At 45.7% G+C, this 25,017-nt stretch overlaps 1 protein-coding gene across 1 annotated transcript in view; it reads left to right on the top strand.

The window, feature by feature from the left end:
* The first annotated feature begins 12,192 nt into the window (after positions 1-12,192).
* ISM1 (isthmin 1) overlaps positions 12,193-25,017 on the top strand; it is a 69,144-nt gene continuing 56,319 nt past the window's right edge. Inside the window, exon 1 of the mRNA XM_084623554.1 lies at positions 12,193-12,942. Coding sequence (XP_084479680.1) covers positions 12,529-12,942 — 414 coding nt within the window. The 5' untranslated portion in view covers positions 12,193-12,528. The remainder of the gene's footprint in view (positions 12,943-25,017) is intronic.

Raw genomic sequence — 25,017 nt, 5'->3', positions numbered from 1 at the left:
CTTCATAATCTCACCAGGCAGGACACCGGATTCAGATAGCACTTTTCCCATTACATTTTATTTATAGCTTGCAGTTTTTGTCATAACACAATTGGTGGGGGCACCATAGATAGGACATCTGCTTTGAATTAAAGAGGTGTTTACACCTGCACCAATTTCCCCAACCATATTAATGAAGGGTTTGGTCATGACTCTATATAGATAAGGTTGAATTTACATTTCCATTCCAAGCCCTACTCTCAGTACCTCTCTAACTGTTGATCAGAGTAACCAGTTCGTTTTCTAGCTTGGATGCTTGGAGAAACCATTTTTCTGAGAATTTGGAAAGTGTTGAATTAAAAGGTCCAGATACTGAAGCCTGGTCTACACTACAAAGTTTTGCTGGCATAGCTATGTCGGCTGGGAGTGTGGAAAAATCACACTCCCTGCTGACATAGCTAGGCCGGCAAACCCGCACTGTAGATGCAACCGTGCTGACAGAAGAGTCCCCTCTGGGGAGGCCGTGTAGCTCTGCGGGCAGAAGAACTCCTTCTGTTGGCTTATGCTGCGTCTCTACAGGGGCCTGTGCTGGCATAAGCTCTTCCAGCCCAGGCTCGGTTACTCTTCCTGCGTGGCTTTATTCAGCTCAACACCCGTTTGAAGACAGATTTCTAGCACTGTTCGCTGCTATTATTATTTACCGTTATTTGTATTGTAATAGTGCCTAGGGACACCAACCCTAAACTAGGACCCTGTGATGCTGGGCATTGAACAAATACCTCAGAAAGAGACGGTTCATATCCCAAGAAGCTGACAAGACAAATAAGGATTTTTTCCTAATTGTATTACTAATAATTTGTATTAATATTTACAGATGCTAAGAACTGTTCTTCAGGGAAAGAACAATGGGCTGTCTTGCTATTAACAGAAACACTGTGTCAAATCTGCATTCTCTTGTACAATTTCATGCCCAGGCAAGGCCATTGATTTATCTGGAGGCATAAAAATGTTGTAAGAGAATTCCAAATTGGATCTTCTGTCTCCAGTCCAACCAAAGCGAAATGAAGATCTGGGTGATATATAATAAATAAATATGAAGACAATGGATATGCCAGTTTAAATAGTTTGTCCCTTAACCTTCACAAATAATTCTCTGCCTATTCCTATTGGATGTTTCACTATTGCACACCAAGCTACTGTGTAACCAATGTACCCTCATTGAACATAATTCTACACTATATAAGAAAGAATTTCTTTATATCGTAGATTTTCATCTGCATCTTAATAGACGTGTGTTTTATAACCCTTTCACTAAACCTAAGTGGTGTTCAAACACTTCTAGATGAAATATAGGAATTGCCAGATGGCATCTGACTCAAAGTCTACCTAGTCCAGTATCCAGTCTCTGACAATGGCCAGTACCAGATACTTCAGAGAAAAGCATAAGATCCCTGCAGTAGGCAGATCTGAGATAATCTGCCGCCTCGCCCTACACACACACATTTGGTTATCTTTAATTAAACCTGTCCACAATTGTCCATAATCCACAGAGCTATATAGGAGCTATGTATTATAAGAAGACAGTGTGACCTAGTGGAAAGAGCACTGGACTGGGACTCAGGAGACCACAGTCTTTCCCACTAGTCCTGGGCAAATCACTTCACTGATCTGTGCCTCAGTTTTCCCATCTGTAAAATAGGGATAATGATACTGACTTCCTTTGTAAAGTACTTTGACATATACTGATTAACAGTGCTCTATCTAGGTATCACTAAAATTGCAAACGCACTATATTCCTCCACATGGTGGAGTTTATAATATGAAATACCTCTTTTCAAAAATTAATAGAAGACACAAAAATTACCAGAAACCTTTTGTGAAATAGTAACCTATTTACAAAAAATACTTTAAAGGCTTCAGTCTAACTTGAGCTGCATATATCCCAGACTTGGTCTACACTGAAAGTCAGGTTAACATAGCTACATTGCTCAGGTTGTGTAGATGCAGCTATGTCACTGGAAGGATGCTTCCGTCAAGATAGCTAACTTTGGCCTGGTCTACACTACAGAGTTAGGTTGACATAGGCAGTTTACACACCTAACTCTAAGCATCTACACTAAAATGGATGTAGTAACTCGTCGGTGTAACTCACCCACTACGCCGACTTAATAACTCCACCTCTGCAGGATGCATAGCGCTTAGGTCAATGCACTTAAGTAGACGCAGTGTCACTGTAGACACTGCATTACTTACATCGACTTTAGAGGCCGCCAGGAGATCTCCCACAATGCCCCACCATGACTGCTCCGGTCACCATTTTGAATTCTGCTGCCCGGCAGCTAGGTACACAGGTATGCGCCCCTCCCCTCTAAATCCCTGCAAATTTTTGAAATCCCATCCCCGTTTGCTTGGCATGGAGAGCTCACCTGTCAACTGCCCAGCTGACTATATGCCAGCTACACGTTGAAGACACACTCCTGCCTGGAGTTCACAGGCGGTGGTGGATCTCCTGGGTCTGTGGGGAGAAAAGGCTCTGCAGACACAACTCCGCTCCAACCACAGAAACTATCTCTGATCTCTATGAGCAGATCGCTTTGGGCACGGGGGACAAGAAGGGCTACACAGCAGTGCCGTGTGAAAGTCAAGGAGCTGCAGCAGGCATCCAGAAGGTAAGGGAAGCCAACAGTTGCTCTGGTGTGGAGTGCAGACATGCTGCTTTTACAAAGAGCCTCATGCCATCCTCAGCGGACACCCCTCCACCCCCCCAAAAGCCCCAGGGATATTTTGGAGGCGTCAAAGTCACAGGCCTCTGGTGTGAACAGAGAGGAGGAGGTGCTGGACGAGGAAAAGGAGGAGCAGTATGGGGGACAGGCGACCAGAGTATCCAGTGGTACAGTGAGCCAGGACCTGTTTTCCAGAGCAGTCAAGCCAGTCCAGCACGGGGTAAGCCTGATGCAGAAGGAACCTCTGGGAAGTAAGCAGTTTGCTTTGATTTTGTGGGAACACATCTGTTCATTTACTCTTTTTTAATCATGCTAGTAGGGGTAATGAAATAGCCAATAGAGGTGGAGTTACTACCTGCTTCTCATTCCCCCGTACAGTTAGGTACATACTGTATGTACATGAAGGTGTTGTATGTACATGAGGGAGGCCAGCACATCCCTCAGCCCATGCTGCTTCCCACAGCCCCCATTGGCCTGGAACTGCGAACTGCAGCCAGTGGGAGCCACGATCGGCCGAACCTGTGGACGCAGCAGGTAAACAACCCGGCCTGGCCCGCCAGGGGGCTTACCCTGGCGGGCCGCATGCCAACAGTTGCCGATCCCTCCCCTAAACTGTAGCGCTATAACTGCCCAGGGAAGACCCAGCTAGCACATACCAAAGCCTGCCTAGTTCACGTTAACATAGTCCTGTTCCACAGTCCTGTTCCTGCTAGCAAGATCTGCATGGAGCAGATACAGTGCATTACTTAATGGGTGCTGCAGTTCACACATACACACACCCAGTAATCTGTATTGCAAGGCTGCATACACAATCCCACATTACCTCCCCGATGCCCCAGCTGTCCCATGGCAAATTCTACAATGCAGTTCCACATTGTCAATACAAAATCGGTAGTATATTGAAACTGAAAATGTGGGAGTGTATAAGCAGAGTTTAGTATAAAAAAATAAATAACACAGGGGATACTGTACTGGATTGTGCTCTTGATTTTCAGACTATAGACTGTATACACAAAAATTCCAGTGAATTTTCAGTCTGTCTCATCAGATACTGCACAGAATCCAGGGACCTTGCCACCATATTTAGGCCCAACTTGTGGCTGCATATATAGGGCCCTAGATATAAGAAAAGCAGGAAAATGGATGCCACAAGTTGACAAATTATTTGAAAAAGAGTCTGATTGTTATTCAAGAAAACCATGCATCATAACAAGAGCTTTGTTGCCTTCGGGGGAAGATTATTTTGTAAAGAAGAACTTTGGTTGTGCATTTACAGCTTGCAGCTGAGAGGTTCCAGTTAGCAGTTAATCAGCCATTCTGTCTCCTGTCGGTGGTTTGGGGGCAGAAGAGGTGGGAAAACAAACAGGCACTAAATTCCAAAGGCAGGTATTCTGTGATAAGAGGTGATGATGAGATGATGAGCTGAAAAGCAAAAGGGGCTGTGGGGAAATAGTAGAACAGGCAGGGAAAACTTTAGCCATCTATCTCAACCCAGTCTTGCTCAATCCTTACCAGAGCAGAGGTCACCACCATCCATAGCCCAGGAGAATCCAGATGTATGCTTTTCATTCACCAATAATCTACAAAGAGATTTAGGGTGAAATCCTGTCCCCACTGAAGTCAATGGGAGCTTTGTCAAAAATGTCAGTGGAGCCAGGATTTCACCGCAGAGAGTTTTAAAGCAGCCTTGAGCTCAAAGACAAACAACAGTGTCTTGGGAGCAGGAGAGGAATACAGGTGAGTTGAGAGAGTGGGGCCTAGAGAACCTATGTTCATTTGAGGATCTACTAGCCTGGAGGGAAATTCAGACTGGAACAGCCAGCCATGAGAAACTGCATCAAGCAATGGAAGCCTAGAAACCAGAGTAGAGGTTTAAACTGGAAGATAAGGCACCAACATCAACTAAACACTGGTCCAGCCAGGGGAAAGCAAGAATACCTGGGGAGCTGATTTGGTAAAGTGGTGGTGTTCACAGTAAAGAAAAGAAAGAAAGAAAGAAAGAAAGAAAGAAAGAAAGAAAGAAAGAAAGAAAGAAAGAAAGAAAGAAAGAAAGAAAGAAAGAAAAAGAAAGTCGCACACACAATTACATTACATTTCATTTAATATTAACTTTTCACCACCTTCCACAGTTCCTATCAGCCCTCTTGTCAGGCAATCACACTGGCTGGCTGTTCTGAGAATAAGGCTTAAATTATTCTAGGTTCTAGTACCGTAGACTCTGCATACACTTATCAACAGAGCTTCAAGACCATCACAACATGCAGTTAAGCAGCCTATATGCCAATCCAAAACAAGGCTCTTTTATATTAACAGATACCAGTGGACTTACCATAAATTTTTCACTTAGAAAATACTTGTTACACATTGGACTACCAAAGTGATTCTCATGAATGCTGTATAAAAGAACTGTAGCTGCAACATATTTATAAAGAGAAAAGATTAAGATACATTTTTGAAACTTCTATATGTCTTAGATTGTGAGCTCTTTTTGATCTGTGTGTACATAGCACCTAACACAATTGGGTCCTGGCCCATGGTAGGCACTACTGGAATACAAATAATAAATAAATAAATAAGTTGCCACTTAATGCATGCAGGATGCATAAAAACATTTAACACAGATAACTCAGATTAAAATTCAGTTAGAAAAATTAACTGCATCTTATGAATGTTATTGCAACAGTATTATTATACATTGGCGGGCATGGATCAGCGTTCACATTGCACTCCCCATCAGAACCTGGCCTGGGCCGGGGAAGTTAATGATCCAACTAGCAAACCAAATTTGGTGATGAATCCTGGTCACGTGCCACCTGAGGCATATTGCACATATGCTAAGAAGAAGATTAGACATTTATTTTAAAAGAAGCATAAAAGAGAAGACCGCAGTGTACCTTGATTACAACAGGCTGGCGTGTGTGTGTCACACTTGCTACTGTAAAATAACTGGTAATTGTTTTACTATATTGTCAAAATGACATTGTTGAATGAGCAACCAAAGATTATATGATAGCAGTGTCCCAGGATGGTATCCCATTGCTCACTAAAAATGGTCACCTTATATCCAAGAGGTGTGATGGCAAAAAGAAACATGGTGCTTGCCCATGTAAAGCGGTTTCATTTTCACCTGTGCTCTCTATGTCCCCATGAGAAACTCTGTTATTTTTGTACTGACATACACAACACACTGTAGAATCAGAATCACTTATCAGGCCTTCAGCAGCACTCCCTTTGCCAAATTCCACTTTTCAGAGTGGTTGAAATTTTCTTGTGGAAGAACATAAACAACTAGAGTAGTGTCAACAATAGTCCTGCTGTATATTATCCCATCCATGATTTATTGTTTTAACAAACCTGCCCTTTGGTAGCAATTTGCAATTGTTGGTGCTGCTATGCTGTCCCAACTTAAAGCTTCCCTGGGCTAGGACCGCAAATGGAACAATGCCAATTTACACCAGATGAGACTCTGGCCCAGAAAGAACCAAATTCTGATCACAGTTACGCTGTAAATCCAGAGTATCTCCATGCAAGGACTCTAGCAGCTTAGGGTCTTTACTTGTGTAAAAAGAAAAGGAGGACTTGTGGCACCTTAGAGACTAACCAATTTATTTGAGCATAAGCTTTCGTGAGCTACAGACTAACACGGCTGCTACTCTGAAACCTAAAGAAGAAGGGAACAAAGTCATTTTGGTGGCCATTATAGCGTCCATGCCCTGAAGTGAAGAGGCTTCGCATGCCTCTTCTCGTGGTGACAGGAGACAGCTTGGAGAAGAGAACTAGGTCAAGAGAAGAAATGTATCTGAAAGGAGTTTCTTGGATTGCAAATTCTTAGGGGGAGGATCTATGTCTTCATATGTGTCTATGTAGTACCTAGCATAATGGCAGACTAATACTGATGCTCTGTAATAGAAATGTTAATGAATTTTGATACTAAAAGGATTTTGTGTTTCCCAGAAGGTTCCCTGCCAGGCAAAGAATAGGCATGTACTAGGTGTTTGCCGTGGAGGTCCCTCCCACAGGAAAATTGGGGATAACAGATGCAGTTTCCTATTTTGTGAAAATGACAGTGTGATTTCATATGCACTGATTTCCATCTCAAATTTGCTCAGTTTGAAAATGAAAAGATGTTTTCTTTTTCAAACTGCCAGCCTGGCAAACTGCTCTTGAGACTGAGCATCAAGTTGGGCTCCTGCATGTCATATATTGTCACCAGCAGTAGAGGGTCTAAAGGCCAAATCAGCCATCCTCAAATGCAACCTCCCAGTCTCCAGATCATGCCTTCAGCAACCTCATTCAGTGAGGTTAACTGAGGGCATAATCTGAAGACAGTGGGGTTGTTCTGTGTGCTTGTCTCTTTTCAGTTTTCCCTATGATTGACTTTCCCCATTCCCCTTCTTTCACCCTCTTCTTCCATCCTTTCCCACACACCCCTTTCTAGGCCTCTGTTCTCCCCTTTTCCTAGCCTAAATACATTTCCCAACTCACTAGAGAGTTCCAGGAGAGCAGAGGGGAAAGGAGCCATTTGACTGCTCTAGGAGCTGTCTGTGCTTGTTTTCATCCCTGGAGGGGAGGCTGAAGCCTTCAAGGTGAGCGGAGCAGTGGTCTTCAGTCCCCTCTTCCCTCAGAGCCTGGGCAGGGAGAGGAAAGAGGGAGGACTCCTTACTTTCAGGGAGATAGCAAAGGGACACATCACCAACTAGAACAGACTGATAGGAGTCTCTTGACTTGGGAAACCCAAGTTGCTTCTACTTTACCTACTGGACAGAAGTGGGAGGCAGTGTGTCCGGGGGACAGAGCACTGGACTGGGACTCAGGTGACTGCCACTGGTTTGCTGAGTGATTTTGGGTAAGTCCCTTCACCTCTCCGTGCCTTAGCTTTTACAGATAACGCTAACAATGCTGACTTTCTTTGTAAAGCGCTTTGAGGACTACTGATGAAAAGCACTACATAAAAGCTAGGTATTGTTATTATTAATGCTGGGAGCCCCCGAAACTCCCCAGGCTAGACAGCAGCGCCTCCTGCAGTCCTCAACTGGAAATCCCCTTTCCTGGTGAGTCCTCGTTTCACTACCCAGTGAGGAAATGACAGGTGGTGGAGCAAGTCTGCCTCATACCAGAGGAAGAGCTCTCCCTTTGCTTTTAACAAAGGTCCTTTACTTTAACCCCACGCTATGACCCTCAGTCCACTGAATGTACCAGTGAAGTCACGTTTGCTACTTAAAAATGTTTACGATTCATATACATGAACCACGCAACAGACACAGAGCAGAATTGCTCTTTTTATACTGCATTTTGCCGTGTAATCATTTTTCCATATCTCTGCAGTCATCCACGCAGAGTTGTTGGCACCATGGGGGTACAAGTGATGTTTCTAGATTTTTAAAACAATGTGGATCCTTGCTTTTTCCAGTCACAAGAGAATCCAGTTCCTTGCTGCCATCCACTTAACTGTTAACAGTATTGTTGCTTGGACCTTTGCACAACAGCTTGATGCGTAGAAGTTAGTGTCCCATCAGGAAATCACACACTAGTATGGACCCAGCTCATCTGGATTAAAGATGCCTTTCTGTTTGTTCATACTCTTTCATAAGATCAGGGAGGATTTACATTACCCAGAGCACAGCAGCAAACCCACGTTTGTTTTTGTCATTATGCTGTCCTCGGACTGTTTTGTGTTATGATCCTTCCATCTCTCTAGTCACTGATTTGTAACATTCATATCTAAAAACACACCCCTCACATACCAAGTTTCCAGCTTCCCCCAACAACAGGGATCCACTGACAGGAACTTGAGGGTGGCAGGTCTTGGTGAACCAGTGGAGCAAGTTTCTTTGACATTTTGCACCTTTCCAGCATGGCAACTTTCGTGGTCCAGGTTGTAATTATTCTGCCACTTTTCAAGAATCTTCTCTTTGTTTTGTTTAAATTATTGAACCCTGGCTTTAGTTTATACCAGTAGCTTCAACAGTTACCATCTATGTTTTTTATTATATAACTTTAAATCAACTCCACTTCTCAGCTTAGCATTTTGCAAATCAGAAGGCCACTGAACTGATCTTTCCCTTGTTACCACCACACTTTTACATTTCACTGACGCTCTCCAACCCACGCATGCACTTGCCCAGAGACAGAATACAGGTGGAGGCGGCAAATGAGCCTATTAGGTTTGTAGTTAGCCTAATTGTGCAGGAGCGAGGGCACTTACGTAGAGTGGGAACACATGTAGTCTGAGCAAAAACTGGGAAGGGGTGATTAGTATTCATGTGGGCACTTCAAAAAGCACAAAGAACAGGAGGACTTGTGGCACCTTAGAGACTAACCAATTTATTTGAGAATAAGCTTTCGTGAGCTACAGCTCACTTCATCGGATGAATGAATGCAGCCAATGAAGTGAGCTGTAGCTCACGAAAGCTTAGGCTCAAATAAATGGGTTAGTCTCTAAGGTGCCGCAAGTCCTCCTTTTCTTTTTGCAAATACAGACTAACACGGCTGCTACTCTGAAACCTGTCAAAAAGCACAGTCCACTCTGCTTATCTGGGGCTTACAGCATCTGACACCAAGGCAAATATTTTGAAAAAATGTTAGAATCAAATGGTTTCTTGGACAAGTCCTTTTCAGAAAGGGGCCTGATTCTGTTTGCTTACACTGATTTTATACCTTATAACATCACTGACTTCCAGAATCATACCAGTGTTACTGAGACAAGAATTTGGCTAAAAATGTTTAATTTAAAACATGACGGGTTATACCTCCTGGGTTCTTTTTTTAAATGTCCAAGATATGTGTTTATGTATGCAAATGTGTCATGAATACATATGAACACAAGAAAGCATGTTAAAGTGATGTTATATGTAATTTCTCACGTGGTCTCCAAATCAAGGCAAATCAGAGAGAGACTATATTCATTCTGATCAGGGCACAGATGTGCAGATCACATGTGCTCAGTACTGAGACACAATGAGACATACTAATGGATAAAAATCCTTAAATCTGAATTTCCTAAGGTTTGTGGCTTTTAGTCACATCCTCATTGTTACCTTAATACAGTTATTTCAGGTCTAGTGTTATTTTATAAGGATTCTAATGAGAAAAAAATTCTCAGTGGAAGGGTATGAGACACTCTTCTGATTCATTCTTTAATCTGTTCATTTACACAGATGTATAAAAGCCACCACATGTCCCAGCAGTTCCTCTCATTCCAGTTTTTCATAGGTACACGTCCTTTGGACTGGCTGAGAAGGACTTGGTGCATGACTAATAGGGAGAGTGGATTCAGAGTAGTGTAAAGCAGTCTAATGGTCTAAAAAAACCAGTCCATTCACTTCAATGGAGTCACCCAATTTACACTTGTGTAAACAAGAGGAGATCAGGTCCCTACCATGAGTCTGCAGATTATTTGCAAGGGACCAAATGTTGCTTGCTTTTCTTACCTGAACCATTACGCTGAGATTAATGGGACAAATCACATAAGGCAAAAAGGATTCAGCCCTTAGCCCATAAAGAGCCTTCTGATAAAATCAATCAGACTGTAAACCAGTTTTGGGGCAGGGAACTTCTCCTTGCTTGGTAAAGCACCATTTTTCATACCAATAATGCAGTGTCCATTGGTAAAGAAATTCAGTCTCTTGGCCATTGTAAGCATTATTTTTTATTTTGTCACCAATGCTTAGAAATATCAGTCACTGATATGGCCCACACCTGAACAATATTCTTACACAGGCTTTTTGAACTGCAGGGGAACAATGTCAGAGTCCAACACTTCCATTTTGTTTGTTAACTTTATAACTTCAAAACAAACAACTCACATACTGGGCCAGATCTTCACCTTGTATAAATCAGCCTGGCTCCATAGGAGTCAAAGCAGCTGCCTTGATTTACACCAACTGAGGACACAGCCCTTAATATTTTGAAAAATGAAAATTAATTTTAACACATTTCCCACCCAGGGGAGTATTTTTCCAGGCTAATTATAAATTCCCGAGAGCAAAGCAGGGAGCCAGGAATAGAATAGAATCATAGAATATCAGGGTTGGAAGGGACCTCAGGAGGTCATCTAGTCCAACCCCCTGCTCAAAGCAGGACCAATCCCCAACTAAATCATCCCAGCCAGGGCTTTGTCAAGCCTGACCTTAAAAACAATATAAAGGGTTTACATTCTCTGTTGCCCTCCACTTTGCATAGTTATTTGCACCAGTCCAAAGTGGGTATACAATGCCTCCATTCTGTTTTGGTGGCATCTTATGCCCACTTTGCTCTGGTATAAATGCCTACACAAGGTGCAGGGAAGAGAGAGAACTGTGCCCACTGGCTCTTTTCCTAGAGCAGAGAAGTAAGAGTGCTGTCTGCAGATGAGGAGAGGCAGGCAAGGCTGCACAGGGAATCAATGTGAAGCAGCCAGCAGGGCCACAGGCAATGGGGAAACGAGATCGGGCTGCAAGAGGAGGCTTAAAAGGGGGAAGGTGGGAGGGGGAAAGGGGACAGCCGGAGGGAGAGAGAGCGCTGTATAAAAGCATCACACACAGCGCTCACTCCTCTCCAAAGAGAAAGAGGGGGAGAGAAAGCTGGACTGGAAGAAGAGGAGGGCCAGCCGCTTGCGAACACACCTACACACACGGTGGCAGGAGAGAGTAAGAGGAGCTGGCCTAGGGTCATTGCAGGAGAGAGACAGAGAGAGATGGAGCCAGGTATCCAGAGCGCAAGCAGAGCAGATCGCTAAAGCTCGGCAGCCCAGTCCCCCTGCTGCTGCTGCGGCACCGGGAGTTTAGCTCCGAGGAGGAGGAGACAGGCACCAATCTACCCCGGATTAACCCCGCGGGGGAGAAGTCGGCAACGGGATGAAAGGGCAGCAGGAGCCCGCAGCAGCATGAGGGCAAAGGGAAGTTGCCGCCGCCCTGCCGAGGAGATGAGTGTCCCCGAGGCTGGAGCCCGCAGCACCGGCAGGAAGAGGCGGAGGAGAAGCGGGGCTCCGGCACCCCCAGCTCAGAGCTAAACTCAGCCCCCGGGGCCACCGCTGGGCGCGGAGGGAAGTCACCCCTCTCCGGGGCAGGAAGGGAGCCATTCGCCCTGGGAGCAGGCGCTGACAGCCAGCCAGAGAGCCCGGAGCTAGCCCAGCCAGAGGCCGGGAGGATAAAGCTGTGCCTACGGGCAGCGTGCAAGGGGGTCGGTCGGGCACTGCCTGGGAAGGCGGCGCAGCCCGTGCAGTGAGAGGGGAAGAGCGAGAGGGCGCCAAGCCCGTGCAGGGAGAGGGGGGCGAGGGCAGCCAAGCCCGTGCAGGGAGAGGGGGGCGAGGGCAGCCAAGCCCGTGCAGGGAGAGGGGGGCGAGGGCAGCCAAGCCCGTGCAGGGAGAGGGGGGCGAGGGCAGCCAAGCCCGTGCAGGGAGAGGGGGGCGAGGGCAGCCAAGCCCGTGCAGGGAGAGGGGGGCGAGGGGCGCCAAGCCCGTGCAGGGAGAGGGGGGCGAGGGGCGCCAAGCCCGTGCAGTGGGGGAAGGGGCTAGGGCAGTAGAGTGGGACTAGGGGCGCCTGACCCGGGCAGGGAGAGGGGGGCAGGCGGACTAGGGCAGCCCGTGCAGTGAGGTGGGACTAGGGGCGCCTAGCCCGTGCAGCGCAGCGTGAGGGGCACAGGGGGGGCGCCCAGCCCGTGCAGGGAAGTGGAGCTAGGGAGAACCAAGCCCCGCATCGTGGTGGGGGAGGCCGGCGCAGCAGGCGGAAGCCGGCGCCCTCCCCTCCGCGGAGCCCGCAGCAATAGCCCGCGGCGTCCCGGCGCTGGCCCCAGCGGCCCCCGCCATGTGAGGGAGCCCGGCGGCCGCTCCCCGTTCGCCTCCCCCTGGATGCGGAGCGCGGCCCGGGCCCCCGCCGGCTGCGGGCTGCCCCGCGCGCCTGGCTCCCCAGCCCCCCGCCCCGGAGACCCCCTGGCGAGCCCATGCGGACTCCGGAGCGCGGGGCTGCCAGCCGAGCCCCCGCCGCCGGCCGCAGCAGGCCCGGGCCCCGCCACCCCGGCTCGGCCGGACAGCGGGGCCACCGCACCGGCCGGGGCTGCTGCGGCTCCGGCTCCGGCTCCTCCTCCCTCCCGGCTGCTGCCGCCGCTCCTGCGGGGCCCTAAAGCCGCCCGCTTCAAGAGGATGGTGCGGCTGGCGGCGGAGCTGCTGCTGTTACTGGGGCTGCTGCTGCTCACCTTGCACATCACCGTGCTGCGGGCCCAGCCCGACCCCGCGCCGGCCAACAGCACCCAGGGCCAGCCGCAGGTGAGTCCCGCCCGCGGGGCGTTTCCTTCACTGCTTCCAGCCCTGGCGTGTGGCGCCGGCCCCGGGCTGCTTGGTGTGTTTGGGGGGCGGGGCACCTCGACAAAAATGCAGGCGTGGGTGGGCCTCCCCATTGCCTGAGACCCTCCTGGATCCGGATTCCCCGCAAAGAGGCAGCCCCCGACCAGTGCCCGTGGGTGGCACGAACCTGAGGCTGGCTGCTGCACGATGCCCCCAGGTCCATGGTACAGGGGCAGGGGATGGGACCCGGCATGACCCACGCCCCCTTAAAAGAAAGACGCGTGGGCTGGAGACAGCCCCGCTATTGTTGTTCAGGTGCAGTGATGCCCCTAGGAATGGGGCGGTAGAGGGAAGCTTGAATTCCCTCCGTCCATGTTACCCCCACGCCCAGTCAGTGCTGCTGCCCTCAGGTGCTTGTCCCCTCTCCATCCTTAAAACGTAGACGCATTGGTTGAATTCGTGCAAAGTGGCAACCAGAGCCTCGTGTTTGTGCTGAAAAGGTGCGAATTCAAGCAAGCTCGGGGGCCTGCACTGAACGAAATGATTTGTAGGGGGTGGCATGAAGCCGCCAGGGCCCACCTGGGCTGAAATCTCTGCAATCCCGTGCACCCGTTTTCCCCACCCCATGGGTTCCCCTCCTTCCCACCCGTCACTCTCCTGCTTGTCACAGCCATTCTCTCCCCGACTTGCCGAGCGCTGTTCCCGGACACGCTTTTATCAAACTAGCTTTTGAAACTGCTAGCTGCATTTATATTGTCTTGGGATGGGGGGCGGGAGTGGGGTGGGGACACGTGGCTAGAAGTAGCTCCCACTTTGATTTCTCATATGATTTGGTAAAGTTGCAAGTATTTCAAAAACGTCTGGAGAGAGCTGCTGTATTTTTGCTGACTTATTAATGAAATTTTCATATAAATGATGAAAGCAGACTTCTCCATGTGCCGAAGCTCAAACGTGAGGTGTGGAGAAGACCCCAGTGAAAACCACCAAAAATAATTGAATTTCACCCTTCAGTGTAAATAACTCTCTCTCTCTAACCCAAGCTTCATGATTCTTTGCTGCTGACGGAAATAATTTTCATTTCAACAATAAAAGGACAAAATATGTGTGTAACACTAGTAACTTGGGACCGAAATGACTGATGTCCCTTGAAATGATCTCAGTGAATTTTAGAGCACTGTTTCTTGTGCTTTCCTGTTCTTCCGATGGCTCCTCTTCTTAACAGTGTTAGTTACTGTTGCCAGTTATTTACAATGGCTTGAGACCAGTAGTGGAAGATGTAAGATCAAATTGAATACATCTTAAATCTCTAGTAAAGTGGGTTTTTATACTGATTGATTTTTTTTCTTCTGTCTAAATGCAGGTATAGAAAAAATGAAATATCTTGTATATCCTGCAGAGAACTGAGAGAAAATATATAATAATAATAAATTTAAGTATAACTATATTAAAACCACTTCTTTCTTATTCCTAGTTAATAGAGGACAGGGCTTCCTGTTCAGCACTCCTTATTCCCCTTGGGTCCTTATTCTGCAATGCTCAGTGTGAAATCACTAACTTCAGTGGTTTCAGAGTAACAGCCGTGTTAGTCTGTATTCACAAAAAGAAAAGGAGTACTTGTGGCACCTTAGAGACTAACCAATTTATTTGAGCATGAGCTTTTGTGAGCTACAGCTCACTTCATCGGATGCATACTGTGGAAACTGCAGAAGACATTATATACACAGAGACCATGAAACAATATCTCCTCCCACCCCACTCTCCTGCTGGTAATAGCCCATCCAAAGTGACCACTCTCTTTACAATGTGTATGATAATCAAGGTGGGCCATTTCCAGCACAAATCCAGGTTTTCTCACCCCCCCCCCCTTTTTTCAAAAACCACACACACAAACTCACTCTCCTGCTGGTAATAGCTTATCCAAAGTGACCACTCTCCCTACAATGTGTATGAAAATCAAGATGGGCCATTTCCAGCACAAATCCAGGCTTTCTCACACACACACACACACACACACACCCAAAACACACACACAGAGTGGGTCTCTGCATATGTAGCAGTCCACCCATGCATTTTACATTGCAGGATCAGGCTGTTACTCAGACCATTTCCTGCTGAACTAAGTGGAAGTCAGAATTGAGCAAAGTGCCTTGAATAAGGTCCATGGTTGTATTCTGTCTTGTAAACTAAAATTTTATCACTAGACTGACATTCCAGTTTTTTAATATCTTTAAGATTTCTAGTAATAATATTTTGTAAATGATGCTTTCTTTCCGCAGGGGTTCATGAAGTGCCTTAAAATTATATTTTGTGGAAAAGTAAATTTGGAGAGGTTTTTTTATGAGGTGTTTGCTATCATTAGAATTACCCTGTATTTGCCTTTCCTGACAGGCTAATGAGGAAAACATCTGGGCAAATGGAAATGGTAGGTGATACCATTTCTCAAAGGAGTTTTTTTAAAAGTACTACATAGGGATAAGGGTGAAAGAAAGGAAAAGTCATCCTCTTCAGACAATTGTAGTAAACTAGTATCTATTTAGTTGGCCAGCTGCTGTTAAAAACTATTGACAGTTGACTTCCAAGAAGTCTCTATATCCTGTTTTATAAAATTATCTATTATAAAAGAAGTCTGTGCCTTTAAGCACATGATGGGTTTAGCAGTTCAGTATTTTTCATAATGTTTTCCCATTTGTAGCATAAAACGTTTTATGTACTTCCCCACTGAATTGATTTTGCAGTTATGTATTTGGGAGAGCATCTCTGTAACAGACATTAAGGGCAGAGAGTATATCAGACCATGGTGAACATTTGAACAGATGGAAATTTATCAGTCTGTTGCTTTCATAACTTGCAGGGATTCATCCTCTAGCCAAAAAATATTGTAACCTGCTCTAAAAAAATTGCATTTCAGAATGTTACAGGGCAGATGTTTTCATACACAGTATTTTTATTTTTGAAAAGTTTGCTCTGGTAACAATTATTTTGTGCTGTTAAAGCACAAGATGTATGCTGCTCCCTCACTGAATTCCTCTGTGAAAAGTGCATGTAAAGAAAGTAAAGAGAACCATAACAAATAAATCGGTTGTTACAAACAAAAGGTAGTAAATCAAGTTGCTGTTAGTTTATAATTTTTTTTTTCAACTGGTTGATAAAATCCATATGTGATGTAACAGCGGTCAGCTTGATATATGCATAGTTGTTTAGCTTGCTCGACATATACAGTTATCCAGGTTATTCTACTGTGATCCTATATAGTCAGGGGTTACGGAAAGGTGTTCTGAAATCATTCAGGGCTTATTCTTTCTTCTCTTATTGATTTTTTGCTACTCTGTCTTTGCTGCTCTGCTAGTGCTGTGAAGAGAAAATAAAAGCTATTTAAGTAGTGGAGCTATATGATTAGATAAATTCTACCTTTGATAAAATCTGTTGTATGCACAAACAACTTGCCATACCCAAGAAAGAACTTTCTGTGCCACAAACATTTTGAAATGTAACTGAGTAGGAAAATTTGCATCAAAACCTGTAGGTATACCAAAATTTTTAACACTTTAAACTCTGACCTGAATCTTTGGTATCACTAAGAGGGCAAATTTAAAATGCTATTTTCTACTTCGTTTATGACTAATATCTAATATAGACTGACACTTTGGGACGTCAATAGAATGATTTGAATGAGTCAAGTGAGCATAAATTTGGCTCTACATAAGAACAAAAGAACGGCCATACGGGGTCAGACCAAAGGTCCATCCAGCCCAGGATAGTGAGTTTGTGTGTGTGGTTTTTGGAAGGGGGGTGAGGGGGTGAGAGAACCTGGATTTGTGCAGGAAATGGCCCAACTTGATTATCATGCACATTGTGTAAAGAGTTGTCACTTTGGATGGGCTATCACCAGCAGGAGAGTGAATTTGTGTGGGGGGGTGGAGGGTGAGAAAACCTGGATTTGTGCTGGAAATGGCCCAACCTGATGATCACTTTATATAAGCTATTACCAGCAGGACAGTGGGGTGGGAGGAGGTATTGTTTCATATTCTCTGTGTATATATAAAGTCTGCTGCAGTTTCCACGGTATGCATCCGATGAAGTGAGCTGTAGCTCACAAAAGCTCATGCTCAAATAAATTGGTTAGTCTCTAAGGTGCCACAAGTACTCCTTTTCTTTTTGCGAATACAGACTAACACGGCTGTTACTCTGAAACCTGTCTACTGACAGTGGCCAATGCCAGGTGCCCCAGCGGGAGTGAACCTAACAGGTAATAATCAAGTGATCTGTCTCCTGCCATCCATCGCCACTCTCTGACAAACAGAGGCTAGGGACACCATTCCTTACCCATCCTGGCTAATAGCCATTAATGGACTTAACTTCCATGAATTTATCCTGTTATCTTTTAAACCCTGTTATAGTCCTAGCCTTCACAACCTCCTCAGGCAAGGAGTTCCACAGGTTGACTGTGTGCTGTGTGAAGAACTTCCTTTTATTTGTTTTAAACCTGCTACCCATTAATTTCAGTTGGTGGCCCCTAGTTCTTATGTTATGGGAACAAGTAAATAACTTTTCCTTATTCACTTTCTCCACACCACTCATGATTTTATATACCTCTATCATATTCCCCCTTAGTCTCCTCTTTTCCAAGCTGAAAATTCCTAGCTTCTTTAATCTCTCCTCATATGGGACCCGTTCCAAATCCCTAATCATTTTAGCTGCCCTTTTCTGAACCTTTTCTAATGCCTGCTTCTCAGCCCACCCCGGCTTCCCGCAGAAACAGCTGATTCGTGGGAAGTGGGAGGGGCGGGAGGTGGAGAAGCAGAGCTGGGCGGTTCATTCAGGGGAGGAGGCGAAGCGGAAGTGAGGTGAGCTGGGGTCGGGCTCCGGGTGGGGAGCTGCCGGTGGGGGCTCTGCACTCACCAAATTTTCCCTGTGGGTGCTCCAGCCTAAGGCACCACTTTTGATGTGATCAGTGTGGGGAGCGGCCACTCCCCCTGCTCCCCACAGCTATGCTATCCCGCCCCTAGGAGCCAGAGGGACCTGCCGGATGCTTCCTGGGAGCCGCCCCAGGTAAGCACCGCCAGGACTCCCCATCTCACCCCTCGGCAGGTCCCTCTGGCTCTTAGGGGCGGGCCGGGGTGGGCACCCACTACGGTGGTCCACGAGACCCTCCTGCCCGGTTCTGGGGGCAGTCAGGGGACAGGGGAGGGGGGGTGGATGGGGCAGGGGTCCCGGGGGGGTGCATCAAGGAACACGGAGGTTTGGATGGGGCAGGAGTCCCAGGGGGCGGGGGCAGGCCACGACCCCCTCATGGGGTGAGGAGGGAACTGGTTGTTAAGATTTTGGCAGCTCATCACTGCACATCTGTATACAATATTCAAGATGTGGGCATACCATAGATTTATATAAGGACAATAAGATATTCTCTGTCTTATTCTCTATCCCTTTTTTAATGATTCCTAACATCCCTTTTGCTTTTTTTGACTGCCACTGCACACTGTGTGGACGTCTTCAGAGACTATCCATGATGACTCCAAGATCTTTCTCCTGATTAGTTGTAGCTAAATTAGCGCCCATCATGTTGTATGTATAGTTGGGGTTATTTTTTCCAATGTGCATTACTTTACATTTATCCACATTAAATTTCATTTGCCATTTTGTTGCCCAATCACTTAGTTTTGTGAGATCTTTTTGAAGTTCTTCACAGTCTGCTTTGGTCTTAACTATCTCGAGCAGTTTAGTATCATCTGCAAACTTTGCCACCTCATTGTTTACCCCTTTCTCCAGATCATTTATGAATAAGTTGAATAGGATTGGTCCTAGGACTGACCCTTGGGGAACACCACTAGTTACCCCCCTCCATTTACCATTTATTCCTACCCTTTGTTCCCTGTCTTTTAACCAGTTCTCAGTCCATGAAAGGATCTTCCCTGTTATCCCATGACAACTTAATTTACAGAAGAGCCTTTGGTGAGGGACCTTGTCAAAGGCTTTCTGGAAATCTAAGTACACTATGTCCACTGGATCCCCTTGTCCACATGTTTGTTGACCCCCTCAAAGAACTCTAGCAGATTAGTAAGACATGATCTCCCTTTACAGAAACCATGTTGACTTTTGCGCAACAATTTATGTTCTTCTATGTGTCTGACAATTTTATTCTTTACTTTATTTCAACTAATTTGCCCGGTATGGACGTTAGACTTACTGGTCTGTAATTGCTAGGATCGCCTCTAGAGCCCTTCTTAAATATTGGCATTACATTAGCTATCTTCCAGTCATCGGGAACAGTAGCTGATTTAAAGGATAGGTTACAAACCATAGTTAATAGTTCCGCAATTTCACATTTGAGTTCTTTCAGAACTCTTGGGTGAATGCCATCTGGTCCCGGTGACTTGTTACTGTTAAGTTTCTCAATTAATTCCAAAACCTCCTCTACTGGCACTTCAATCTGTGACAATTCCTCAGATTTGTCACCTACAAAAGACGGCTCAGATTTGGGAATCTTCCTAACATCCTCAGCCGTGGAGACTGAAGCAAAGAATTCATTTAGTTTCTCCGCGATGACTTTATCGTCAAGTGCTCCTTTTGTATCTCGATCGTCCAGGGGCCCCACTGGTTGTTTAGCAGGCTTCCTGCTTCTGATGTACTTAAAAAACATTTTGTTATTACCTTTTTGAGTTTTTGGCTAGCTGTTCTTCAAACTCCTTTTTGGCTTTTTTATTACATTTTTACATTTAAATTGGCAGTGTTTATGCTCCTTTCTATTTACCTCACTAGGATTTGACTTCCACGTTTTAAAAGATGCATTTTTATCTCTCACTGCTTCTTTTACATGGTTAAGCCACGGGGGCTCTTTTTTAGTTCTTTTACTGAGTTTTTAAATTTGAGGTATACATTTAAGTTGAGCCTCTATTATGGTGTCTTTGAAAAGCGCCCATGCAGCTTGCAGGGATTTCACTCTAGTCACTATACCTTTTAATTTCTGTTTAACTAACCTCCTCATTTTTGCATAGTTCCCTTTTCTGAAATTAAATGCCACAGTGTTGGGCTGTTGAGGTGTTCTTCCCACCACAGGAATGTTAAATGTTAATATATTATGGTCACTATTTCCAAGCAGTCCTGTTGTAGTTACCTCTTGGACCAGATTCTGCGCTCCACTCAGGACTAGATTGAGAGTTGCCTCTCCCCTTGTGGGTTCCTATGCCAGCTGCTCCAAGAAGCAGTCATGTAAAATATTGAGAAATTCTGTCTCTGCATTTCGTCCTGAGGGTGACATGTACCCAGTCAATATGGGGATAATTGAAATCCCCCACTATTATTGAGTTTTTTATTTTGATAGCCTCTCTAATCTCCCTTAGCATTTCATCATCCCGATCACTGTCCTGGTCAGGTGGTCAACAATAGATCCCTACTGTTATATTCTTATTAGAGCATGGAATTACTATCCATAGAGATTCTATGGAGCATGTGGATTCATTTAAGATTTTTATTTCATTTGATTCTACATTTTCTTTCACATAGTGCCACTCCCTCCCTCCCCCCTGCACAACCTGTTCTGTCCTTCTGATATATTTTGTACCCTGGAATGATTGTGTCCCATTGATTGTCCTCACTCCACCAGGTTTCTGTGATGCCTATTATGTCAATATCCCCCTTTAACACGAGGCACTCTCGTTCACCCATCTTATTATTTAGACTTCTAGCATTTGTGTACAAGCACTTAAAAAACTTGTCACAGTTTTTGTCTGCCCTTTTCTGATGTGTCAGATTCTTTATGTGAATGTTTCTTGTCTGATCTGGCCCATACTTTATCCTTTTCCCATCCTTGCTGTATAGGCTCCCCCTATCCCAAAAGTTTCCCCAGTTCCTAATAAATCTAATCCCCTCCTCTCTACATCATTGTCTCATCCACCCATTGAGACTCTGCAGCTCTGCCAGCCTACCTGGCCCTGCACGTGGAACTGGAAGCATTTCTGAGAATGCCACCATAGAGGTCCTGGATTTCAGTCTCTTTCCTAGCAGCCTAAATTTGGCCTCCAGGACGTCTCTCCTACCTTTCCCTATGTCATTGGTACCTACATGTACCACGACCATTGGCTCCTCCCCAGCACTACACATAAGTCTATCGAGATGCCTCGAGAGATCCGCAACCTTCGCACCAGGCAGGCAAGTCACCATACGGTTCTCCCAGTCATCACAAACCCAGCTATCTATGTTTCTAATGATCGAATCTCCCATTACTAACACCTGTCTTTTCCTAATGACTGGAGTTCCCTCCCCCGGAAAGGCAACCTCAGTGCTAGAGGATACCCCAAGGTCATCTGGAAGGAGGGTCCTAACTATGGGAAGGTTTCCCTCTGTTCCTGTTGACTGCTCTCCTTCTCTGGGCCCTATATGTGTGAATGAGAATTCAGGACTAAACAGAAATGATTTAGTACATTCTTAAGTGCCTTTCCTGCATAAGGATGCCTTCTGAATCAGGCCCTATAAACTTCAAGTGTGGCTACAGATCTACAGACTATAAATAAAGGTATTTTATATTTATATGTAAAGGCCTCTAATTCAGTCTCTTTGGGAGGATCTATTCCTTCCCTTACCACTTGCTCTTCCAAATAACGGAAGAGATTCCAGCATTTTAGAAGTGAGGTTTTATGTCTGACTTCTTTTTGCCCTCCAATTAAGGTAACTCTCATCATTAATTAGGTTGGTAGATGAAAGAATTTCAGATAAAACTCCCACCCTAAAATTAAACAATTTGCTTCTATCTCCATTCTTATTTTTGCTCTTGCTATTCTCCCTACATGTATATCCATTTCCCAGCCATCTGGTACATGTTATGCATCTGTTGCTGACGATAATGCTCTGGTAGCAGCAGCACGGGGGAGAAAACACTGATTCAACCCTAGTCATATTCACTTTGCTGCTCCTGCTAGGGATATGCTATGTGTAGGAGCAGAGGTGTTATCACTGCTGCAAAGAGAGACCATGGGCCTGACTCATCCTTGTATTACTGAAGTTTTATGCCAGTTGGTTTATATTAACTGGTGATTCAAGCCCTCTGGTGTATAGGGGATGCACTCTTACGGCTTTATATTGTGCTTTCACTAACACCTAAGTGATTCTTCGCTACAAATAGCTGATGAGTAGCTTTTGGAATTTTTCAAGCAAAGATAGTTTCATAATACCAGAGACAGAGACCCCGGCTCCCGGCTCCCTCCCCCTGACGCCCTGAGGTGCCCCCCCTGCAGCAGCTCCCTGCCCCCTTCAGCGCGGGGAGCCGTGTGGCAGCTCTCCCGCGCCCCCCCTCCCCTCGGCCCGGGGAGCCGTGCAGCAGCTCCCCACCCCAGCTCAGCCTCCTGCCCTGAGCACGCCGCTGCCATTCCACTTCTCCCACCTCCCAGGCTTGCGGCACCAATCAGCTGTTTGCCACTGCAAGCCTGGGAGGGAGAGAAGAAGAGCAGGGTGGTGTGCTCAGGGGAGGAGGCAGAGCAGAGATGAGCTGGGGCGGGGAGCGGTTCCCCTGCGTGCCCCCACCCCTGGTTACTTGCTGCAGGCGGCCCTCCCTGCACCCCCCTGCCCCAGCTCACCTCCGCTCCACTGCCTCCCTGGAGCGCACTTTTGGCCACCCCCAACCACTTGGCACCCTAGATGGCTGCCTAGTTTGCCTAGTGGCTGCACCGGCCTTGCATAAGGGGTAGGCAGGAGAGGAGAAAGAGTTCTTAAAATGTTGGTGTGTTCTCTGCCATCTGTGGTAGGAAGTGTTTCAGCACTCTATAATGTGTACGTAAGCCTGCAGCTTTTTTGTTTTCACTACTCTTTAGAAATATTTAATCAAAATGCAACAAGATATCTATTCAGACACACACAAAATTCTTCAGTTGTTCTATCAATCTGAACAAGATTGCTGTATATTTTTGGGGACTTTCAGGCTGAGGTTTTCAAAGATGGCTGGGGATTTGGACCCTAATTCCTGTTAATTTTAAAAAGGATTGGCCATCCAAATCACATAGGCATCTTTGAAAATCTTAGTGTTAAGACTTTTCCATTGATGGCTTCCAGACAGCCCTTGGCTTGTTAAATCAAATGAGTGATAAGCAAGCACTCATCATAAGTGATTTTAAGGCATTAAATCGTGATCTGCTTGATCAACAGTTTTAACACAACACAAATTACTTTTACAAGGCAGTTGGTTTATGAATGAAAGTAGATGATACTTTGAAGACTGAAATCGCTTAATGATGATATGTGACTTCATTTTAGTGGATACATTGTTCACCCTAAAGGATATGGATTTGACTTGTGCTGTTTGACAGTGACAGGCAAAGTGCTATCTGCTTACTGAGGGCTTTTTCTATTCCAAATAGGTTCTTATACCACTCTAATCACTGTAGTATCTGAGTGCCTTCCAGCAGTGCCTGAAGCACATGACTGATTTCTGTCGTGTGGTTCATGCTGTCATCCTCATAAGAACATAAGAATGGCCATACTGGGTCAGACCAAAGGTCCATCCAGCCCAGTATCCTGTCTGCCGACAGCGGCCAATGCCAGGTGCCCCAGAGGGACTGAACCTAACAGGAAATGTGATCAAGTGATCTCTCTCCTGTCATCCATCTCCACCCTCTGACAAACAGAGGCTAGGGACACCTTACCCATCCTGGCTAGTAGCCATTAATGGACTTAACCTCCATGAATTTATCAAGTTCTCTTTTAAACCCTGTTATAGTCCTAGCCTTCACAACCTCCTCAGGCAAGGAGTTCCACAGGTTGACTTTGCGCTGTGTGAAGAACTTCCTTTTATTTGTTTTAAACCTGCTGTCCATTAATTTCATTTGGTGGCCCCTAGTTCTTATATTATGGGAACAAGTAAATAACTTTTCCTTATTCACTTTCTCTACACCACTCATGATTTTATATACCTCTATCATTTCCCCCCCTTAGTCTCCTCTTTTCCTCACACCCCACTTGCAAGTCTCTCTCTGAGGAAAGTTTTTGTTTTGATGAGGATTTTTAGTTTTTGTTTAAGGGTACATGCTGCTCGGTGTGTGTTAGAGAAGGAAGGTTGAAGGAATGTACCCTATACTTACTTGGAGGAGGTGATGAGGTTTTTGAGGGTCCTTAGTTTCTCTGGGAGTTTGATGCACGGATTTGGACTGGCCCTCGGATTGTGTCTCCTGCACAGACAAGCTTTACCCATCCGGTAGAATGTTCCATTGTGCTGGAAAAGTGGAGGATTTGACCCTGGTCTTCATCCCGGAGCTTTAGGTGATCTGTTAGATATGCCACCTTGAAGGTAAATACCGAGATGTTGAACTTGAATTGATACTCCGGGGACAGGTTTGACATGCTTGCCATAGCTTGTGTTGCTGAGGAGATCTGCTACAAAGCTCTGTGTTAGCTGGAGTTTCTTAACGGCTGATATCTTCATGCCCAGGTATATCCCAATATTTTATTCCAGGTAAGGAAAGTGAATATAATCAAGGCTAGAGTCAGTGTCTTCCAGAATAGGACAATTTCCTAGTCAACCTAAGATGACAGGAAGTGTTAATTGTGAATGCTGCTTTGTAGAGAGTTTAGCATTAGCTAGCATCAGCACTCCAGAACTATAGACAGAATTGACTAACTCTTTATCATCAGCCAAAGGAGGCCGCACCATGCAAGTTTTTTCCAAGTGTTTTCCTTTGCCCACCAACATAACCTTTATCTTGCTCACATTCCACTTCAGTCAGTTGTTCTTTGTCCATGAGCTGATCTCCTCCAACCACTTGGCCATCTTGATGGTATTTGCATGGTAATATATGTGGCGAAAGATTAAGTAGAGCTGCATAGTGCTGGCATTTCAGTCAGTATCATCTTGCCAGTTGATTTAGTGGCGGCATGTAGATGTTGGAATATAACCAGAGAAAGAACTGATTCCTGTGGGACTCCACAAGCCTGGGCTAAATCTTGCCATCTGTACTCATGTTAGTGAGCACTTATTCTCCGGAGCTAATGGGACTACTGGAAAGTACCTATCGGCACCAGTAAGGGTTCCACAGCCTAGCCCAAAGAATTTTGTGAGCCATCTGAACTCTGAAAGAT

Source organism: Lepidochelys olivacea (assembly GCF_965140295.1).
Source record: "Lepidochelys olivacea isolate rLepOli2 genome assembly, chromosome: 3".
Lineage (NCBI taxonomy): Eukaryota > Metazoa > Chordata > Testudines > Cheloniidae > Lepidochelys > Lepidochelys olivacea.
Note: the sequence above shows the minus strand (reverse complement) of the source record. Positions and strands in the feature narration are given on the sequence as shown.